We start from the raw sequence: 18872 nt of genomic DNA, 5'->3' as shown, positions 1-18872 counted from the left end.
TAACTCTTTTCCGTTTCAGAAAATCCAATACCCAGGCCCATGGCGAAGCAAGCAGTGGTTTTCACTTTGTGATCAGAGTCTGCGTGCAACCACATACAAGACATAATTCTTGACACTTGGAAATTTCTTTACCCAAATTAGGCCAACTCAGTAATGGGACTAACACCTGAGCTTCAAATAACAAGAGAAGAGAGGAAGGAGGATGATTTTTTAAAAATTGGAAAGAGAGGTCCCTCTTAGGCTTGTTTCAAAATGCAGAATGAAAATGGGAAATCACTGCTATAAATATTTTTACAAGTTTCAAATGACTTAGAGGATGCATTCAAAATTGAGCCATGTAAGGATCTGCTGATGGTTGACATGAGGGTTAGAGAGACGACAAAACTACTCGAACTTTTCATCATTTAATATCCCTGCTCTTTAGAAAAGTCAAGTGCGTTTTCTTTATCTTCCTTAGACAGTCTTCCAATTCGCACAATTAAAATCTCAGCTGAATGGCTTATCAAAGAATTCAAACAGTTAATCAGCTGTTAAAATGGACACATTTTTAGCAACAGTAAGTTAATGTTGCTTAAAAAAAGGAACATTTTTTCTTTCCTTTGATAGAGACATTTAAATTACATCTCACACCTCTATAAAAAACACTCTCATCTCTTTCCTTTGACAAATCTTTTCATCTTATTAATACATTACCCTGTTTTAAATAATGTCTCATGTCTGTCTAAAGATATACTTCATCTTTTCTCTTTCTTGAAATATGTAATTACAGCACGAGCTTTGGTGCGGACAGAATGTAATACTGAAAAAATTTCTTTTGCAGAGGCATATCCACCAACCTTTTACTCCAGACCTAAATCCGTTACAACTTTTGTGGGTAAGGCAGCCAAGTTCCTCTGCACAGTGCTAGGAACTCCTGTGATTGAAACCGTTTGGCAGAAAGATGGCGCCGCGCTATCACCTTCTCCTAACTGCAAGATTTCAGATGCAGAAAACAAACACATTTTAGAACTCTCAAATCTTACAATACAAGACCAAGGAGTTTACTCTTGTAAGGCTTCCAACAAGTTTGGAGCCGACATCTGCCAAGCTGAGTTGATCATAATCGACAAACCGCATTTCATTAAAGAATTAGAGCCTGTGCAATCGGCTATCAATAAGAAGATCCACCTTGAGTGCCAAGTAGATGAAGACAGAAAAGTCACAGTTACATGGAAGAAGGATGGTCAAAAACTGCCCCCCGGGAAAGATTTTAAGATCTATTTTGAAGATAAAATAGCATCACTTGAGATCCCTCTGGCCAAAGTAAAAGATTCAGGAACCTATGTTTGCACAGCTTCCAATGAGGCAGGCAGCAGCTCCTCTTCAGCAACGGTAACCATCAGAGGTAAGACATGTGTGAATATTATTTTTCACTTTCTTCTCTGAAAGGATGCCTCCGGAGAAAAATTGACAAACAATGCCGTCAGTGCATTTTGCTATTAAAATCATGTCATCCAAGCACACATTTTGGTTTGGGGAAATCCTGGCATTGTTTGGTTTTGTTTTCCCAATCTTCTTCAGAATTCACTTGCTTTTGTTCTGTTAAAACTGTCTGCCATTAACAAAGCTTGCTTAAAATTTCTTCTAAGAACTTCAATAGCAATTCTTAACTACCTTCTTTTATAAAATTGTTCTTTGTGTGAGTAGTGTTTGCTTGTTTTTGTTTTTGTTTGTATTTTTTTAATGAAGAGACTGGGAAACTGTTTTAGAATCATGGAAACGTGGAAAGCTATTGAGGACACCACAACCTTTTCAGAAATTTCGTGAAGCTGTTTTATGTGTGTTGTGTCTTTCCATTGTATACGTCTACTTTTCTTTCATGGAGTTTATGCTTCAGACATCTTTCCCTTTTTCTTTTCTGTTAACTTCATGTAGAGCCACCATCCTTTGTGAAGAAGGTAGAGCCCTCTTATTTAATGCTCCCTGGTGAATCAGCCCGCCTCCATTGCAAGCTGAAAGGCTCACCTGTGATCCAGGTTACTTGGTTTAAAAATAACAAAGAACTTAATGAGAGTAACACAATCCGAATGTCTTTTGTCAATTCTGAGGCTGTACTTGATATTACGGATGTGAAAGTTGAAGACAGCGGGAGTTACTCCTGTGAAGCCGTGAATGACGTGGGCAGTGACAGCTGCAGTGCTGAAATAGTTGTCAAAGGTTTGTTTACTCAGTTATAGTCCACTGTTTTTCTGAGAAAAGATTTCCTTTTTCATTGCCTGTACCACGTTACTTATACAATGCTTTCATGCTTTTGTAGAACCTCCTTCTTTCATCAAAACTCTCGAGCCTGCAGATATAGTGAGAGGATCAAATGCCCTCCTTCAGTGTGAAGTCGCAGGCACTGGACCATTTGAAATTAGCTGGTTCAAAGATAAGAAGCAAATTCGAAGTAGTAAAAAGTACAGGTTGTTTTCTCAGAAGTCTCTTGTGTCTCTGGAGATCTTTGCTTTTAACAGTGCCGATGTTGGTGAATATGAATGTGTCGTTGCTAATGAAGTTGGGAAATGTGGCTGCCTTGCAACACACTTATTAAAAGGTTAGTGCTTGAAAACTGCTATCTCTTTAATAAATTGTCAAATGGCTTTCTTAACCCATGGAAGGAGATCTAGTTCTCTCTCTTCTTCTCCTAACCTTTGAGAATTTGTTCTGCTTTTGGTTTGTCCTGGGTCCTTGGGAACAAAGTGAATGACCTTCATCCAGTCTTTATCCTGAGACCAGTGTAAATATTTAATCTCTGATAACAAAAGTGAATTATATCAACAGTCATTTTTTCCAGCTGATAACTGTGTATCTTCTATGCTTCTTTGTCTTGGATGGAATTATAATTCTTCTTAAATTTTATTTCTTCTTCAAATTAACCAACACTATGGAATAGCGGTATTGGACGAGATGAATGTAATCTAGATAAAATGCTTAAATATACGTGGTGTTGAAGTGCTTGGGAACTGACGAGTTTTCCATGCTCTCTTTCTTTAACTAGAACCACCAACCTTTGTAAAGAAAGTAGATGATTTTACCGCACTAGCAGGACAGACTGTTACCTTACAAGCTGCTGTGAGAGGGTCAGAACCCATTTCTGTCACATGGATGAAAGGACAAGAGGTCATTAAAGAAGATGGAAAAATCAAAATGAGCTTTTCCAATGGTGTTGCCGTCTTGATAATCCCCGATGTTCAGATTAGTTTTGGTGACAGATACACATGCCTGGCTGAAAACGAAGCCGGAAGCCAAACGTCTGTAGGGGAATTAATAGTTAAAGGTTTGTGTAGAAACATTTTAACTTTGAATCCACATTTCCATTTAAAGTGAAACTTTAATACACATTTCAGAATCCTAACTATTTCATGCCATTGTAGAACCTGCCAAAATCATTGAGAGAGCAGAGCTGATCCAGGTGACAGCGGGGGACCCAGCCACACTGGAGTATACAGTCACAGGCACCCCAGAACTCAAGCCCAAATGGTACAAAGATGGGAGACCTTTGATTGCTAGTAAAAAGTATCGAATAAGTTTTAAAAACAATGTTGCCCAACTCAAATTTTATTCGGCTGAACTGCATGATAGTGGCCAATACACATTTGAGATTTCCAATGAAGTGGGCAGCAGCTCCTGCGAGACAACTTTCACTGTATTAGGTTAGTATCTTTAGAAACCTATTCTACATATTCCTTTGAAACCCCATAAATGACCAAAAATAAAATCTCTAAGCACTTTTCCATATTGATCTTTCTTCCCTTCTTGTGCCATGAACAGATCGAGACATTGCTCCGTTTTTTACCAAACCCCTACGCAACGTGGATAGCATTGTTAGTGGTACCTGCAGGCTGGACTGCAAAATCGCTGGCTCCCTCCCCATGAGGGTATCTTGGTTTAAGGATGGCAAAGAAATAGCTTCTTCTGACAGATACAGAATAGCATTTGTGGAAGGCACGGCCTCTTTGGAGATAAGCAGAGTAGACATGAATGACGCGGGGAATTTCACTTGTCGAGCCACAAATTCTGTGGGAAGCAAAGACAGCAGCGGAGCCCTGATTGTGCAAGGTTGGCTGGAGACTTTTGCATTGCTATAGATGATGTTCAAATTAAGGCTTCTTCCATTAGATCATGCCTCTTAACTCTTTGAAATTCTTTCTTATACCCCTTCTTTAGAACCACCCAGTTTTGTAACCAAACCCGCATCAAAGGATGTTCTGCCCAACTCTGCAGTCTGCCTGAAGAGCACCTTCCAGGGGTCTGCTCCTTTCACAGTCAGATGGTTTAAGGGTGACAAAGAGCTGGTTTCTGGTGGAAGCTGCTATATTACCAAAGAAGCTTTAGAAAGTTCCCTGGAACTCTATGCAGTAAAAACCTCTGATTCAGGCACATACACCTGTAAAATCAGCAATGTCGCTGGAAGCGTGGAGTGCAGTGCAAACTTATTTGTAAAAGGTTTGCATTGTTTTCTCGACATCTGTGTGCTACCATTGTTATAATTTCTTTCCTCTTTCTCACATTTCTTAACAACTTTCTTCCTTCCCCAGAACCTGCCACCTTTGTTGAGAAGTTAGAGCTATCACAGCTATTAAAGAAAGGAGACACCGCCGAGCTAGCCTGCAAAGTAACTGGTACCCCTCCAATTAAAATAACATGGTTTGTGAATGATAGAGAAATTAAGGAAAGCAGCAAGCACAGAATGTCTTTTGTGGAATCCAGTGCGGTCCTAAGACTCACAGATGTTGCCACTGAAGACAGTGGCGAATACATGTGTGAGGCTCAAAATGAGGCTGGCAGTGACCACTGCACAGGCGTTTTAATAGTCAAAGGTTTGTGTTCACATTGCCCCTTGTGTTACCAAAGTTGTGGCCCATAGCACAGACTCCTTCCCCATTAACTCAAAATAATTCCTTTTCTACTATAGAGGCACCTTACTTTACCAAGGCATTTAAGCCAATCGAAGTGTTGAAGGAGTACGATGTCATGTTGCTGGCCGAGGTGGCAGGCACTCCTCCCTTTGAGATCACTTGGTTCAAAGACAACACAACGCTGCGCAGTGGTAGAAAGTATAAAACCTTGACTCAGGATCAGCTGGTTAGCCTGCAGATCCTCAAGTTTGTAGCCGCAGATGCTGGCGAATACCAGTGTCGGGTGACCAACGAGGTGGGCAGCAGCACCTGCAGTGCCAGGGTGACTTTAAGAGGTTAGTCTCAGTTCAAATGATAGACTGGCTCTTCTGTACAGCCATCTCTTTAAAAAAAAAAAAAAAGCCAGTTTTGCTATAGAGCTGGTATTAATTGAGAATTCATTCTTCTATTAGAACCCCCAACCTTTGTAAAGAGGATCGAGAGCACCAGCTCTCTTCGAGGAGGCACAGCTGCCTTCCAGGCAACTCTGAAGGGCTCCTTGCCAATCACGGTGACTTGGTTAAAAGACAATGATGAAATCACTGAAGATGAAAATATAAGAATGACCTTTGAGAACAATGTGGCCAGTCTGTACCTCAGTGGCATTGAAGTCAAGCATGATGGCAAATATGTCTGTCAGGCCAAAAATGATGCAGGAATACAAAGATGTTCTGCATTACTCTCAGTAAAAGGTTGGTTGAAAAGTTTGCCATGGGTTTTAGAAAAAAATGCAGATGTAAGACTTTCAGCAGAGCAATTCACAACCCACGTCTAACCCTTTGTTTTCCACAGAACCTGCAACAATCACCGAGGAGGCTGTGTCTATAGATGTCACCCAAGGAGACCCAGCCACCTTGCAGGTTAAATTTTCAGGGACTAAGGAGATTACAGCCAAATGGTTTAAAGGTGGCCAAGAACTGACCCTGGGCCAAAAATATAAAATCAGTGTCACTGACACAGTCTCTATACTGAAGATTATTTCTACTGAAAAGAAAGATAGTGGAGAATACACTTTTGAGGTCCAAAATGACGTTGGGAGAAGCAGCTGCAGGGCTAGCATTAATGTATTAGGTTAGTATGGCTTTTTTATCAAGAGGAACTGGGCATCTCCATGCTCCTTCATCTCTTACAATTTTAGAGAAAATACCAATTGGTGGGTTGACCTAACTTTTCTTTTTTGCTTTTTTGTTGCATAGATCTTATTATACCTCCCTCATTCACCAAAAAGCTGAAGAAAATGGACAGCATTAAAGGGTCTTCTATTGATTTAGAATGTATAGTCGCTGGGTCACATCCCATAAGCATCCAATGGTTCAAAGATGACCAAGAAATATCAGCTAGTGAAAAATACAAATACTCTTTTCATGACAATACTGCCTTCTTGGAGATCAGTCACCTGGAAGGTACAGACAGTGGGACATACACTTGTTCTGCCACTAATAAGGCAGGACACAACCAGTGCAGTGGCCATCTGACAGTCAAAGGTTGGCAATTTTTATCTCCACTTATCAAGTACTTGTTGCTTTCTCATTTCTTAAGTCCTTCATTGTTCAGTTCTAAAATAAATCTTCCTTTCACCTTTTGCTTCTTTTCCTTTCACCCCAGAACCCCCTTACTTCGTAGAAAAGCCTCAGTCACAAGATGTCAATCCCAACGCAAGGGTTCAGTTAAAGGCTCTTGTGGGTGGCACTGCGCCCATGACAATAAAGTGGTTTAAAGACAACAAAGAGTTGCACTCAGGAGCAGCTCGCTCAGTTTGGAAGGATGACACCTCCACCGTTCTCGAGCTCTTTTCAGCCAAAGCTGCCGACTCTGGGACCTACATTTGCCAACTAAGCAATGATGTTGGCACAGTGACCAGTAAAGTCACTCTCTTTGTGAAAGGTCTGGTCTCTCCGTCTCCTCACTTTCTTGCATGTCTAGATTTTCTTGGGCGGGGGGGAAGAGGGTTAAGAAAGCAATTTTGCACATTGGTCTTTGTTTTAAAAAATGTTCCGTATCATGCTTTTTCCTCATCTTTAGAACCTCCTCAATTCATTAAGAAGCCCAGCCCAGTCTTGGTGCTGAGGAATGGACAATCTACAACATTCGAATGCCAAATAACAGGCACTCCTGAAATCAGAGTTTCTTGGTATCTGGACGGGAATGAAATAACAGCCATTCGGAAACATGGCATTTCCTTCGCTGATGGTTTAGCCACTTTCCAAATTTCTGGTGCCAGGGTAGAAAATAGTGGGACTTACGTCTGTGAAGCTCGTAATGACGCAGGCACAGCAAGCTGCAGCATTCAATTAAAAGTGAAAGGTTCGTTAGAGGATCTACTTTCCATTTTGGCTGTGCTGCCATCTAGGCCTCAGGTCTCCCCTTGAGTAAGCTGTCTCTGTCTTCCTTTGAATCTTTAGAACCTCCCACCTTTATCAGGGAGCTGCAGCCAGTGGAAGTAGTGAAAGACAGTGACGTGGAGCTGGAGTGTGAAGTGATGGGAACATCTCCATTTGAAGTCACTTGGCTGAAGAATAATAGGGAAATTCGAAGCAGCAAAAAATATACCCTGAGTGACAGAGTATCAGTGTTTTACCTCCATATAACCAAGTGTGACCCTTCAGACACTGGTGAATACCAGTGCATAATATCCAATGAAGGTGGCAGCTGCTCATGCAGTGCTAGAGTCTCCTTGAAAGGTCAGTTATACACACAAGAAGCAGGCTACCAAATAAAAATTCTGTAATGCCCTTTACTTTAGTGATTATGGGTAGAAGTTCAAATATGCCTCTTCTTCTCACACTATCTAATTTAATCACAGAGCCACCATCATTCATTAAGAAGATAGAAAATGTCACTACTGTTTTGAAAAGTTCTGCCACATTTCAGAGCACCGTGGCAGGCTCTCCTCCCATTTCTGTAACCTGGCTGAAAGATGATCAGATTCTTGATGAAGACGATAATGTTCATATTTCATTTGTGAACAATGTGGCCACACTTCAGATCAGAACTGTGGATAATGGACACAGCGGGAGATACACGTGTCAAGCCAAGAACGAGTCAGGAGTTGAGAGGTGTTATGCTTTCCTTTTAGTACAAGGTTTGTAAGCTATTCTCTTTCAAAGTTAGTCTGTGGAGACAATTTTAGCACTCCTTATTTCTAGTGGACTTATCAATGCAACTCATCCACCATTTAATTGTTACTACAGAACCTGCTCAGATCATAGAGAAAGCTAAATCTGTTGATGTCACCGAGAAAGACCCAGTGACCTTGGAGTGTGTTGTGGCGGGAACACCAGAACTCAAAGTGAAATGGCTTAAAGATGGGAAACAAATTGTGCCCAGTAGATACTTTTCGATGAGTTTTGAAAATAACGTGGCCAGCTTCAGGATTCAGTCAGTAATGATGCAAGACAGTGGTCAGTATACTTTCAAGGTGGAAAATGACTTTGGAAGCAGTAGCTGTGATGCCTACCTGCGTGTGCTAGGTTTGTATCTTGGCCCCAGTCAGTTTCCCTTATTTCCCTTATTATGTCCTTTGTAAACAAATAGCAGCATATTAATGGATATGTTTTGCTGTTTGCATTGGACAGATCAAAATATTCCTCCATCATTCACCAAAAAATTAACCAAAATGGATAAAGTTCTGGGCTCTTCTGTTCATATGGAGTGCAAGGTTTCTGGCTCACTTCCTATTAGTGCTCAGTGGTTTAAGGATGGAAAAGAAATATCTACAAGTGCAAAATACAGACTTGTCTGTCACGAGAACACTGTGTCACTGGAAGTTAATAATCTGGAATTAGAAGATACTGCGAATTACACATGCAAGGTCTCAAATGTAGCAGGGGATGACGCATGCAGCGGCATCTTAACTGTGAAAGGTTAGAATTTCTTTACCACTTCTTGATTCTTCTTCGTGATTGCTTTCAAAATGTATCACTCTTACCTTATATCCTTTAGGGCTGAAAGTCTCAATAATTCTGTTTCTTTAGATCCATATTTATTGAGTTCAAGAAATATTCAGTCATTACTTCTTTTCAGTAATGTTTTCCTAAGTATCCATAAAGCTGTCAAAATAATTCAACTACAAGGAATTAAAATAAACATATTTCTCTTAAAATCTATAGAACCGCCAAGCTTCCTGGTGAAACCTGAGCGACAACAAGCCATACCTGATTCTACAGTGGAATTCAAAGCAGTACTGAAAGGAACACCACCATTTAAAATCAAGTGGTTTAAGGATGATGTGGAAGTTGTCTCTGGACCTAAATGCTTCATTGGCTTGGAAGGGTCAACTAGCTTCTTAAATCTCTATTCAGTGGATGCTTCCAAGACTGGACAATATACTTGCCAAGTTACCAATGATGTTGGTAGCGACTCTTGTACTACACTTTTGTTCGTGACAGGTGTGCAAGTTTGATTGTTTTATGTTTCTGTCTGACCTGTGGCCTCTGTCTGTTCTGTACTCTGTTACAATGCATCAACTCAATCAAGAAAGTACCCTTCTTTCCAACATAGTACACTGTATTTGCCAGGCATTGTTCATGTTTTTCTCTTTCCTACATACTACCTAATTTAACTTTTGTTATTTATATCTGTTCTCTCCTAATCTCCTCTTTCCTTCACTCTCTAGAACCACCAAAGTTTGTAAAGAAATTAGAAGCATCCAAAATAGTGAAAGCAGGTGACTCAGCACGACTTGAATGCAAGATAACTGGATCCCCAGAAATAAGAGTTGTGTGGTACAGAAATGAGCATGAACTCCCAGCCAGTGATAAATACAGAATGACTTTCATTGACTCAGTTGCCGTCATTCAGATGAACAATCTCGGGACTGAAGACAGTGGGGATTTCATTTGTGAGGCTCAGAATCCTGCTGGCAGCACAAGCTGCAGTACCAAGGTTATAGTAAAAGGTAGAATTCTCTTGCTTCTGTTCCTCATTACCTGAAACTCACCTTCCTCTCTCCGGCTGTCATAGCTCTCTATTCTTTTACTGTCATTTTAGCTTCCATTTGAGATCACAGGATATTTTCCTAAACAGTATTATTTCCCTTTTTAGATGTTATTTCTTCTTAAGCTTTGCTTACATGTAGCTAGTCATTCTGGGATATTTTTCTTGCTCTTCCAATGCCGCAATTCTGATGACCTCAACACATTAACTAAGCAGTTCAAATCTGATGTTTCAAAAATATGTAAAAACACAAAGCAGGCATTTTTAAATTGATTTTTTGCCTTCAACAAACTTATAAATATATCATCTTTACTATAATCTTTATCATCAATAACAAAAAGTATTTACTACATATATGCAAAAACAGGACAATTATATATTTTTCCTCCATCTCAAGAACCATTTCCTATCTTTTAAAAATTATATCAATATACCTTGATGCAAATAATACTTGCATATTCTACTCCCATTTTACAGTATTTTTGTCACAACTACCAAGTTTGTCATGTTGTGAGGCAGTTAGTGCAATAACCATTTGTTGAAGTGAACACTTCGATCACAGATGTTGTGGTGATGACTTCCAAGTGTCTCGATTGTAGAGCATATACAAAAAATTTCATCGCTGAAATCATATTAATTAATATACTTGGGTTTGGGGTGTTTTTCTGTTTTTTTGGTTTTTTTTACAATTTTTGCATCAATCTTTAGAGTCCAAGATAAATTAGTAAGGCGCAGTCGCCAGAATGTTGGACTTCTCAGTAAGGACATCTAGGGTCTAGTTGGGGTTCTCTGCCAGTGAAGTTGAGTGATTTCGTAAAGACTAATGGCCCCTCTGAAGCTGTTATTCTTCCTCAACACTAAAGTGATAGTGCTGGACACTACTTACCAATTGTAGTATCTGGACTCTTTCTTCCAATTTAAAAACAAAGAAATAAAAACTTCTCATTCCGTGAAATTAAATAGCCCAATTCATGAGAAATTCTTGTTTTTTACAGAACCACCTGTTTTTAGCAGCTTCCCTCCTGTAGTAGAAACCCTTAAAAATACTGAAGTTAGTCTTGAATGTGAACTTTCGGGAACACCACCATTTGAGGTGGTATGGTACAAAGACAAGCGGCAACTCAGAAGTAGCAAGAAATACAAGATCGTGTCCAAAAACTTCCATGCAAGTATCCACATTCTCAATGTGGAAACTTCAGACATCGGTGAATATCACTGCAAGGCACAGAATGAAGTGGGAAGTGATACTTGCATTTGTACTGTACAACTGAAAGGTAAGCATATTTCCTGCCTGTGGCAGAAATGGCAGGAATGTGCAAACTGCTTATTTTTTTCCCCTCTCTTCCATTATCTGGACAATCTTTTCAACAATTTCCATCCGTCTTTTCCTGTTCAGAACCACCAAGATTTGTGTCCAAACTGAACAGCCTCACCGTTGTAGCTGGTGAGCCCGCCGAGTTGCAAGCGTCCATAGAAGGCACCCAGCCTATTTATGTCCAGTGGCTTAAAGAGAAGGAAGAAGTGATTAGAGAAAGTGAAAACATCAGAATTACACTTGTGGAAAATATTGCAACTCTGCAGATTGCAAGAGCAGAACCAGCTAATGCTGGGAAGTATATCTGCCAAATCAAGAATGATGGCGGAACGAGGGAGAACATGGCCACATTGACTGTTCTAGGTTGGTACAGTAGTCCATTAACAGAAAGTGATGCCAACTGCTGAGATAGTTACTAAGACTTACTGGTAGAATCTTCTTTTCTGACTTTCTTCTAGAACTATATTGATCTTCACCTATTTGAAAGGTTAGGGAATTTCATCGATCTTTCAAACACTCTTTTCTGTTTCTGTACTCCTATCAAAAATTCACCATTTGTTTTATTGTTTACTTACTACTCTTCTTGATGGATTAACAAATATAATCAGGACTATTTTTTGTTTAAGCTTAAAAAAAATTGGGAGCCCAGCATATGCTACGTGGAAATTTTGTTTCCAAAATACTAGTCTTCAAAGCTGACAAGAATATTTGATAGGAAAGGCACGTTCACCTCTGGGCACCTTTAATTTCAACGTAGCAGTTGTTTGGATAGCAACTTGAAAAACTGTCTTTAGCACTTTAAAGTAGAGCAAAAGTACTGAGTATGCATAATAACATGTAGTTTTTTCTCTAAAGAGGTCAAGTTCAAATCAATATACATTGTCTAATGTGCATTGTCTGAATTGTTTTGAAAGTTGACTAGTCCACAAACATATTACTTAATAATAACTCCTATAATTTCATGACAGTGTGTAATTATGCAATCACATTTTAAAGTCTAGAGAGAGAGCCCTAACATAATCATTATCATTGGAAGAAACAATCTTAGTGAATTTGACAATAGAGGCATAGTAAAGATAACAGACTTTGACAGATGGCTATCCGACTTTATTTCAGAGCCCGCAGTCATTGTCGAGAAAGCAGGATCAATGACAGTGACTGTAGGAGAAACGTGCACTCTGGAGTGTAAGGTGGCTGGCACTCCCGAACTCTCAGTTGAATGGTACAAGGATGGAAAGCTGTTGACAAGCAGCCAAAAACACAAATTTAGCTTCTACAACAAAATCTCTTCCTTAAAGATTCTCTCTGTTGAAAAGCAAGATGCAGGCACATACACTTTCCAGGTTCAAAATAATGTTGGAAAAAGCAGCTGCACAGCTGTGGTGGATGTCTCAGGTTAGTTCCGATGCATTCCTCCCATTGCTTATGCAAATTCCGTTCACGAGTTTCCTTCTCTTCAGTCTCTCACATTCTTTGAAATCATGACGAGTCTCTTGCCTTTCCTTACACAGACCGAACAGTTCCTCCTTCTTTCACACGAAGACTGAAAGATACTGGTGGGGTTCTGGGTGCTTCTTGCATCTTGGAGTGTAAAGTAGCTGGATCTTCACCTATCTCTGTTGCCTGGTTTCATGAGAAAACTAAGATTGTCAGTGGAGCAAAGTACCAAACCACGTTTTCAGATAATGTCTGCACGTTGCAGCTGAATTCCCTGGACTCATCAGATATGGGCAATTACACATGCGTGGCTGCTAACGTAGCTGGGTCTGATGAATGTCATGCAGTGTTGGCTGTACAAGGTCAGTTTTGGACACTCGTACCTTTTCTTCCAAATTCCTCTTTGGGCGCACATCCAGCTTGACACACATCCAAAAGTGCTCTACTTTTTTGATTCAAAATTGCAACTAAATTTGAAGCTTATGGGATCTTTTCATTGTCCTCCATGTCTATGTAGAACCACCCTCTTTTGTGAAGGAACCTGAACCTTTGGAAGTACTACCAGGCAAGAATGTCACCTTCACAAGTGTTATTAGAGGAACCTCTCCCTTCAAGGTTGGCTGGTTCAGAGGTGCCAGAGAACTGGTGAAAGGAGACAGGTGCAACATCTATTTTGAAGACACTGTGGCAGAGCTGGAATTATTTAATGTCGACATATCTCAGAGTGGGGAATATACCTGTGTGGTTTCTAACAGTGCTGGCCAAACATTCTGCACTACTCGTCTCTATGTAAAAGGTTTGCTCAAGTGCATTTGATCGTCCTAATTTCTGAATACTGACGTCTTTGTGTTTTTATTGTGTTTAACTGCTGTGCTTGTCACTCACCAGAACCAGCTGCATTTGTGAAGAAGTTAAGCGATCATTCTGTAGAACCGGGGAAGTCGATAATTCTGGAGAGTACCTACACTGGAACACTTCCAATTTCAGTTACCTGGAAAAAGGATGGTTTTAACATAACTCCATCTGAAAAATGCAACATAGTCACAACAGAGAAAACTTGCCTCCTGGAAATTCTGAATAGCACAAAAAGAGATGCAGGACAGTATTCCTGCGAGATTGAAAATGAGGCAGGAAAGGATGTGTGCGAAGCTCTGGTATCTACCTTAGGTGTGTTGTCTTATTCTCTCGTAGATGATTGGCATGTGTCTAACATGAAGCATTGTTTGCTTGGTTTTCTTGAACTCCGATTGCTGATTGTGAGCCTTTCTTCTTTAGAACCACCTTATTTCGTTACGGAACTGGAACCTCTGGAGGCCTCGGTGGGAGATTCAGTTTCTTTACAATGCCAAGTTGCTGGGACACCAGAAATTACAGTGTCTTGGTACAAAGGAGACACCAAGTTACGGCCAACTCCTGAATACAGGACCTATTTTACAAACAATGTGGCCACACTTGTTTTTAATAAAGTAAATATCCATGACAGTGGAGAATACACATGTAAAGCAGAAAATAGTATAGGAACTGCTTCTTCTAAGACTATCTTCAGAATTCAAGGTAATGACATTATTTGAGAAATTCAGGAATTTCTTTTTTCCTCATCTGAACTTTTTATCTTTATGGGAAATTTTCATTTCATCTACTAATGCCTCAAGTATTACTTGTCTGCCTACAGAGCGCCAACTCCCACCTTCCTTTGCAAGACAATTAAAGGACATCGAACAAACTGTTGGGTTACCGGTTACACTCACTTGTCGATTAAATGGCTCTGCACCCATCCAAGTGAGCTGGTACAGGGATGGGGTACTCTTAAGAGATGATGAAAATCTACAGACATCATTTGTAGATAACGTAGCAACTTTAAAAATTTTGCAAACGGACTTGAGTCACTCTGGCCAGTACTCTTGCTCAGCTTCTAATCCACTTGGAACAGCATCTTCAACTGCTAGACTGACAGCAAGAGGTTTGTTCCCATGTTAATCTTTCTCTTTGCAAACCATGACTTCTTACGCATTGTCAAAGTAGAAATGGCTAGTGAAAAAAAGCAAAAAGAAAACCCACACCACATGTTGTCTTTTCTTCTCATCTTCCAGAACCTAAGAAATCTCCCTTCTTTGACATCAAGCCTGTATCTATAGATGTTATAGCTGGGGAAAGTGCTGACTTTGAGTGTCATGTTACTGGTGCTCAACCAATGCGAATCACTTGGTCAAAAGATAACAAGGAGATCCGTCCTGGAGGAAACTATACAATCACATGTGTGGGAAACACTCCCCATTTGAGAATTCTTAAAGTAGGCAAAGGAGACTCTGGTCAATATACTTGTCAAGCAACCAACGATGTCGGCAAAGACATGTGCTCAGCTCAACTCAGTGTAAAAGGTATATTACATAACATTTACCAATATTTTCTCTTTCTCATATTTGTTTAATTGTCTTCTAAAAGTTTCTTTAGTTTTTAAATATTTGGGGTAAACTAACTGGATCATGTTAGAATTTGTATTTTAGTGTTGGAGGCAACATTAATGAAAGTTCTGTTTTCTCTTTATACTGTTCTTTGTTAGTGTATCTCTAAGTATAATCCTATCAAAGAATGTTGTTTAACTGAAATGTGTTAAATGTTGTTTCAATTATCCGTTCTCTTTTTTTATTCTTTACTGTTATATGGCATTCTAATTTATCATTACTAAATTTTGATCAAATACCTCTATAGTACATTAACTTATATATCTTAGCTTACATATCCAAAAATAAACCCATCAACTAAATTCTCTATTTAAAATGTTAAAAGCTTATTTAGTAGAAAAGATAACATATTTTACCACAAAATTCTCAGAAAGTCTTTTCTTAATAATAAACCAGTTTAAATATGTATTTATGAGATCTTCAACTATACATAAGCTATTTTTTCCCTTGATTTACTAGAACCTCCAAAGTTTGTTAAGAAATTAGAAGCTTCAAAAGTTGCAAAGCAGGGAGAATCCACCCAACTGGAGTGCAAAATAAGTGGTTCCCCAGAAATCAAAGTGTTGTGGTTCCGAAATGACAGTGAACTTCATGAAAGTTGGAAGTACAACATGTCATTCGTTAATTCTGTGGCATTGCTTACCATCAATGAAGCCAGCACTGAGGACAGTGGGGACTATATCTGTGAAGCTCACAATGGTGTTGGCGACGCCAGCTGTAGCACAGCACTGACTGTTAAAGGTTAGACACACTAGGCTTCTTCTTTCTTCTTCCTTCTCCTCTGATTTAGATCCTTTCTCAGCAATGTTATGAGCTCCAAAATAAAAAGGCTTGTTAAGGGACTTTCCTTGCAATTCTTAAACTATTTTTTATGAATTGTTGTGTCTTATGTTAGCATACTGTCATTTGGTCACACCAGTCACTCTTAATGATTCTAGATTCTAAAATATGTTTTTCCTTCTTGGTAAGCAAATATCCTTATTATTTATCTTCTTTTTCTGGTAGCACCTCCTGTTTTCACCCAGAAGCCTTCTCCAGTAGGAGCCCTTAAAGGTTCTGATGTTGTCTTCCAATGTGAAATTGCGGGAACACCCCCATTTGAAGTGGTGTGGGTTAAAGATCGAAAGCAAGTTCGAAGCAGCAAGAAATTTAAAATCACTTCGAAAAATTTTGATACAAGTCTTCATATCCTTAATCTTGAAGCCTCCGATGTAGGAGAATATCACTGCAAAGCTAGTAACGAGGTGGGAAGTGACACGTGTGTTTGCACTGTCAAGTTCCAAGGTTTGTATACAGGGCACAAAATTATATACCTCTTCGTTTCATCTTTTCTTGCTTTGTTAGTAATTTATGTGGCTGTGATTCTCTTTTTTTTTTCTCTAATCACAAATTTCTTTCATTAGAACCTCCACGATTTGTGAAAAAGCTAAGTGACACCTCAACCCTTGTTGGGGATGCTGTTGAGTTACGGGCTGTAGTGGAAGGCTTCCAGCCAATTTCTGTTGTCTGGCTGAAAGATAAAGGGGAAGTCATCAGAGAGAGTGAAAACACTAGGATTTCATTCATTGACAACGTTGCAACTCTCCAACTTGGGAGCCCAGAAGCATCTAATTCTGGAAAATATGTGTGCCAAATCAAAAATGATGCCGGAATGAGAGAATGTTCTGCAGTCTTGACTGTACTAGGTTAGTAAGAAAGTACAGCCTGAGAAAAAATCAAGTTGACTGACCCATGATCATTGTCTACAAATATTACTCTTACCCAGTCATATCTTGATTACACTCTAACTTAGTTTGGAAGGCGACTTCATTTTCAATGCAATGTACTTCTTCTTTTAGAACCAGCCAGAATCATAGAGAAGCCAGAACCCATGACGGTCACTACCGGAAATCCTTTTGCATTAGAGTGTGTAGTGACTGGAACACCAGAACTTTCAACCAAGTGGTTCAAAGATGGAAGAGAATTATCTGGAGACAGCAAACATCACATTACATTCGTCAACAAAGTGGCTTCCCTTAAAATCCCCTGTGCAGAAATGAGTGACAAGGGATTATATAGCTTTGAGGTGAAAAACAGTGTTGGTAAAAGTAACTGCACTGTATCTGTCCACGTTTCGGGTGAGTAGTATGAGGTTTTAATGAATATATAATTTTTTATATTTTTCCCAGAAAAAAAATAAAACTTCTCTTTAAACGGAAAACTACCCTTCTCCACACAGATCGAGTCGTCCCTCCTTCCTTCATCCGCAAGCTGAAAGACCTGAACGCCATCCTGGGGTCCTCAGCGGTTTTGGAGTGCCGAGTCGCTGGCTCGGCCCCAATTTCCGTTGGCTGGTTTCAGGATGGAAATGAGATCATTAGTGGGCCTAAATGCCAGTCCAGCTTTTCGGAAAATGTCTGTACTTTGAATCTGAGCTCACTGGAGCCCTCTGACACAGGCGTCTACACATGTGTGGCTGCCAACGTGGCTGGTTCTGACGAATGCTCAGCAGTCCTGACTGTGCAAGGTCAGTGTGCAAGGATCAGGCTCCTGCTTCTCTAACGTCTCTTCCATGTGATTTAGTGCCTGCCTTGTGTGCAATTTCTTTATTTTGTCTTCATTTTTAGTCTTAGTTCTCTTTTCTTCAAGTAACAAAATCACTTCTCACTTGGATTTCCTTTTTCTCTTGATCTCCCCCTCCTCTGGGGTATCTAGAACCACCATCTTTTGAACAAACCCCTGATTCTGTGGAAGTTTTACCTGGAGTGAGCCTCACATTCACCAGCGTCTTTAGAGGCACCCCTCCTTTCAAGGTCAAATGGTTTAAGGGCAGCAGGGAACTGGTGTCAGGGGACTCATGCACCATCTCTCTGGAAGATTATGTCTCGGAACTGGAGTTGTTTGAGGTGGAGCCACTGCAGAGTGGAGACTATTCTTGCCTCGTTACTAATGATGCTGGCAGTGCTTCCTGTACCACACATCTGTTTGTGAAAGGTTGGCTCTTTTCTCCAATTCATGTATCTTTTAAATTTTTTTCTAAGTCTTCATTTGAGGATGTCAAATTTACCCTCACATTTTCTTCTTATAGAACCAGCCACCTTTGTGAAAAGATTGGCTGATTTCAGTGTGGAGACAGGAAGCCCCATAGTTCTTGAGGCCACATTTACTGGCACGCCGCCCATCTCAGTGAGCTGGATGAAGAATGAATTCCCTCTCTCACAGTCTCAGAATTGCAGTATTACCATGACAGAAAAATCTACGATACTGGAAATTCTTGACAGCACGATAGAAGATTATGCACAGTACAGTTGCCTGATAGAAAATGAGGCTGGTCAAGATATTTGTGATGCTCTGGTGTCTGTCTTAGGTGTGTTGACAGTTACCTCTTTTTGCGGCTCTTTTCTTTCTTTTAAAACATTCTCTTTTAGTTCACATGTCTGATTGATTACCATCCTTTATCTCTTAGAACCACCTTATTTCATTGAACCTCTGGAACATGTGGAAGCAACCATTGGAGAACCTACAACTTTACAGTGTAAAGTGGATGGAACTCCAGAAATTAGAATTTCTTGGTATAAAGAACACACAAAGCTACGATCAGCTCCTGCATATAAGATGCAATTCAAAAATAATGTTGCCTCCTTAGTAATCAACAAAGTGGATCACAGTGACGTGGGAGAGTATTCATGCAAGGCAGAAAACAGTGTGGGGGCAGTTGCTTCTTCAGCTGTGCTTGTCATCAAAGGTGATGATGGTTTTGCTTAACAAGTCTTGCTGTGTGTTGATAGGTTCTTTTCTTAAAAACATCAAAATTTTAGTAGATTG

General features: G+C 39.9%; 1 protein-coding gene across 1 annotated transcript in view; it reads left to right on the top strand.

The window, feature by feature from the left end:
- Positions 1-18872, top strand: part of TTN (titin) — a 268972-nt gene that overhangs the window by 69008 nt on the left and 181092 nt on the right. The window contains exons 48-84 of the mRNA XM_070241291.1: positions 821-1384; positions 1915-2196; positions 2297-2575; positions 3020-3298; positions 3396-3674; positions 3793-4080; positions 4189-4467; positions 4560-4841; positions 4937-5215; positions 5333-5611; positions 5712-5990; positions 6116-6403; positions 6525-6803; positions 6942-7223; positions 7322-7600; positions 7723-8001; positions 8111-8389; positions 8495-8782; positions 9029-9307; positions 9535-9816; positions 10850-11128; positions 11251-11532; positions 12286-12564; positions 12681-12968; positions 13124-13402; positions 13495-13773; positions 13882-14160; positions 14279-14566; positions 14697-14984; positions 15528-15809; positions 16074-16352; positions 16472-16753; positions 16907-17185; positions 17287-17574; positions 17763-18041; positions 18136-18414; positions 18514-18792. Coding sequence (XP_070097392.1) covers positions 821-1384; positions 1915-2196; positions 2297-2575; positions 3020-3298; positions 3396-3674; positions 3793-4080; positions 4189-4467; positions 4560-4841; positions 4937-5215; positions 5333-5611; positions 5712-5990; positions 6116-6403; positions 6525-6803; positions 6942-7223; positions 7322-7600; positions 7723-8001; positions 8111-8389; positions 8495-8782; positions 9029-9307; positions 9535-9816; positions 10850-11128; positions 11251-11532; positions 12286-12564; positions 12681-12968; positions 13124-13402; positions 13495-13773; positions 13882-14160; positions 14279-14566; positions 14697-14984; positions 15528-15809; positions 16074-16352; positions 16472-16753; positions 16907-17185; positions 17287-17574; positions 17763-18041; positions 18136-18414; positions 18514-18792 — 10692 coding nt within the window. The remainder of the gene's footprint in view (positions 1-820; positions 1385-1914; positions 2197-2296; positions 2576-3019; positions 3299-3395; positions 3675-3792; positions 4081-4188; positions 4468-4559; positions 4842-4936; positions 5216-5332; positions 5612-5711; positions 5991-6115; positions 6404-6524; positions 6804-6941; positions 7224-7321; positions 7601-7722; positions 8002-8110; positions 8390-8494; positions 8783-9028; positions 9308-9534; positions 9817-10849; positions 11129-11250; positions 11533-12285; positions 12565-12680; positions 12969-13123; positions 13403-13494; positions 13774-13881; positions 14161-14278; positions 14567-14696; positions 14985-15527; positions 15810-16073; positions 16353-16471; positions 16754-16906; positions 17186-17286; positions 17575-17762; positions 18042-18135; positions 18415-18513; positions 18793-18872) is intronic.

This window comes from Equus caballus, chromosome 18 (genome assembly GCF_041296265.1).
Source record: "Equus caballus isolate H_3958 breed thoroughbred chromosome 18, TB-T2T, whole genome shotgun sequence".
NCBI lineage: Eukaryota > Metazoa > Chordata > Mammalia > Perissodactyla > Equidae > Equus > Equus caballus.
Note: the sequence above shows the minus strand (reverse complement) of the source record. Positions and strands in the feature narration are given on the sequence as shown.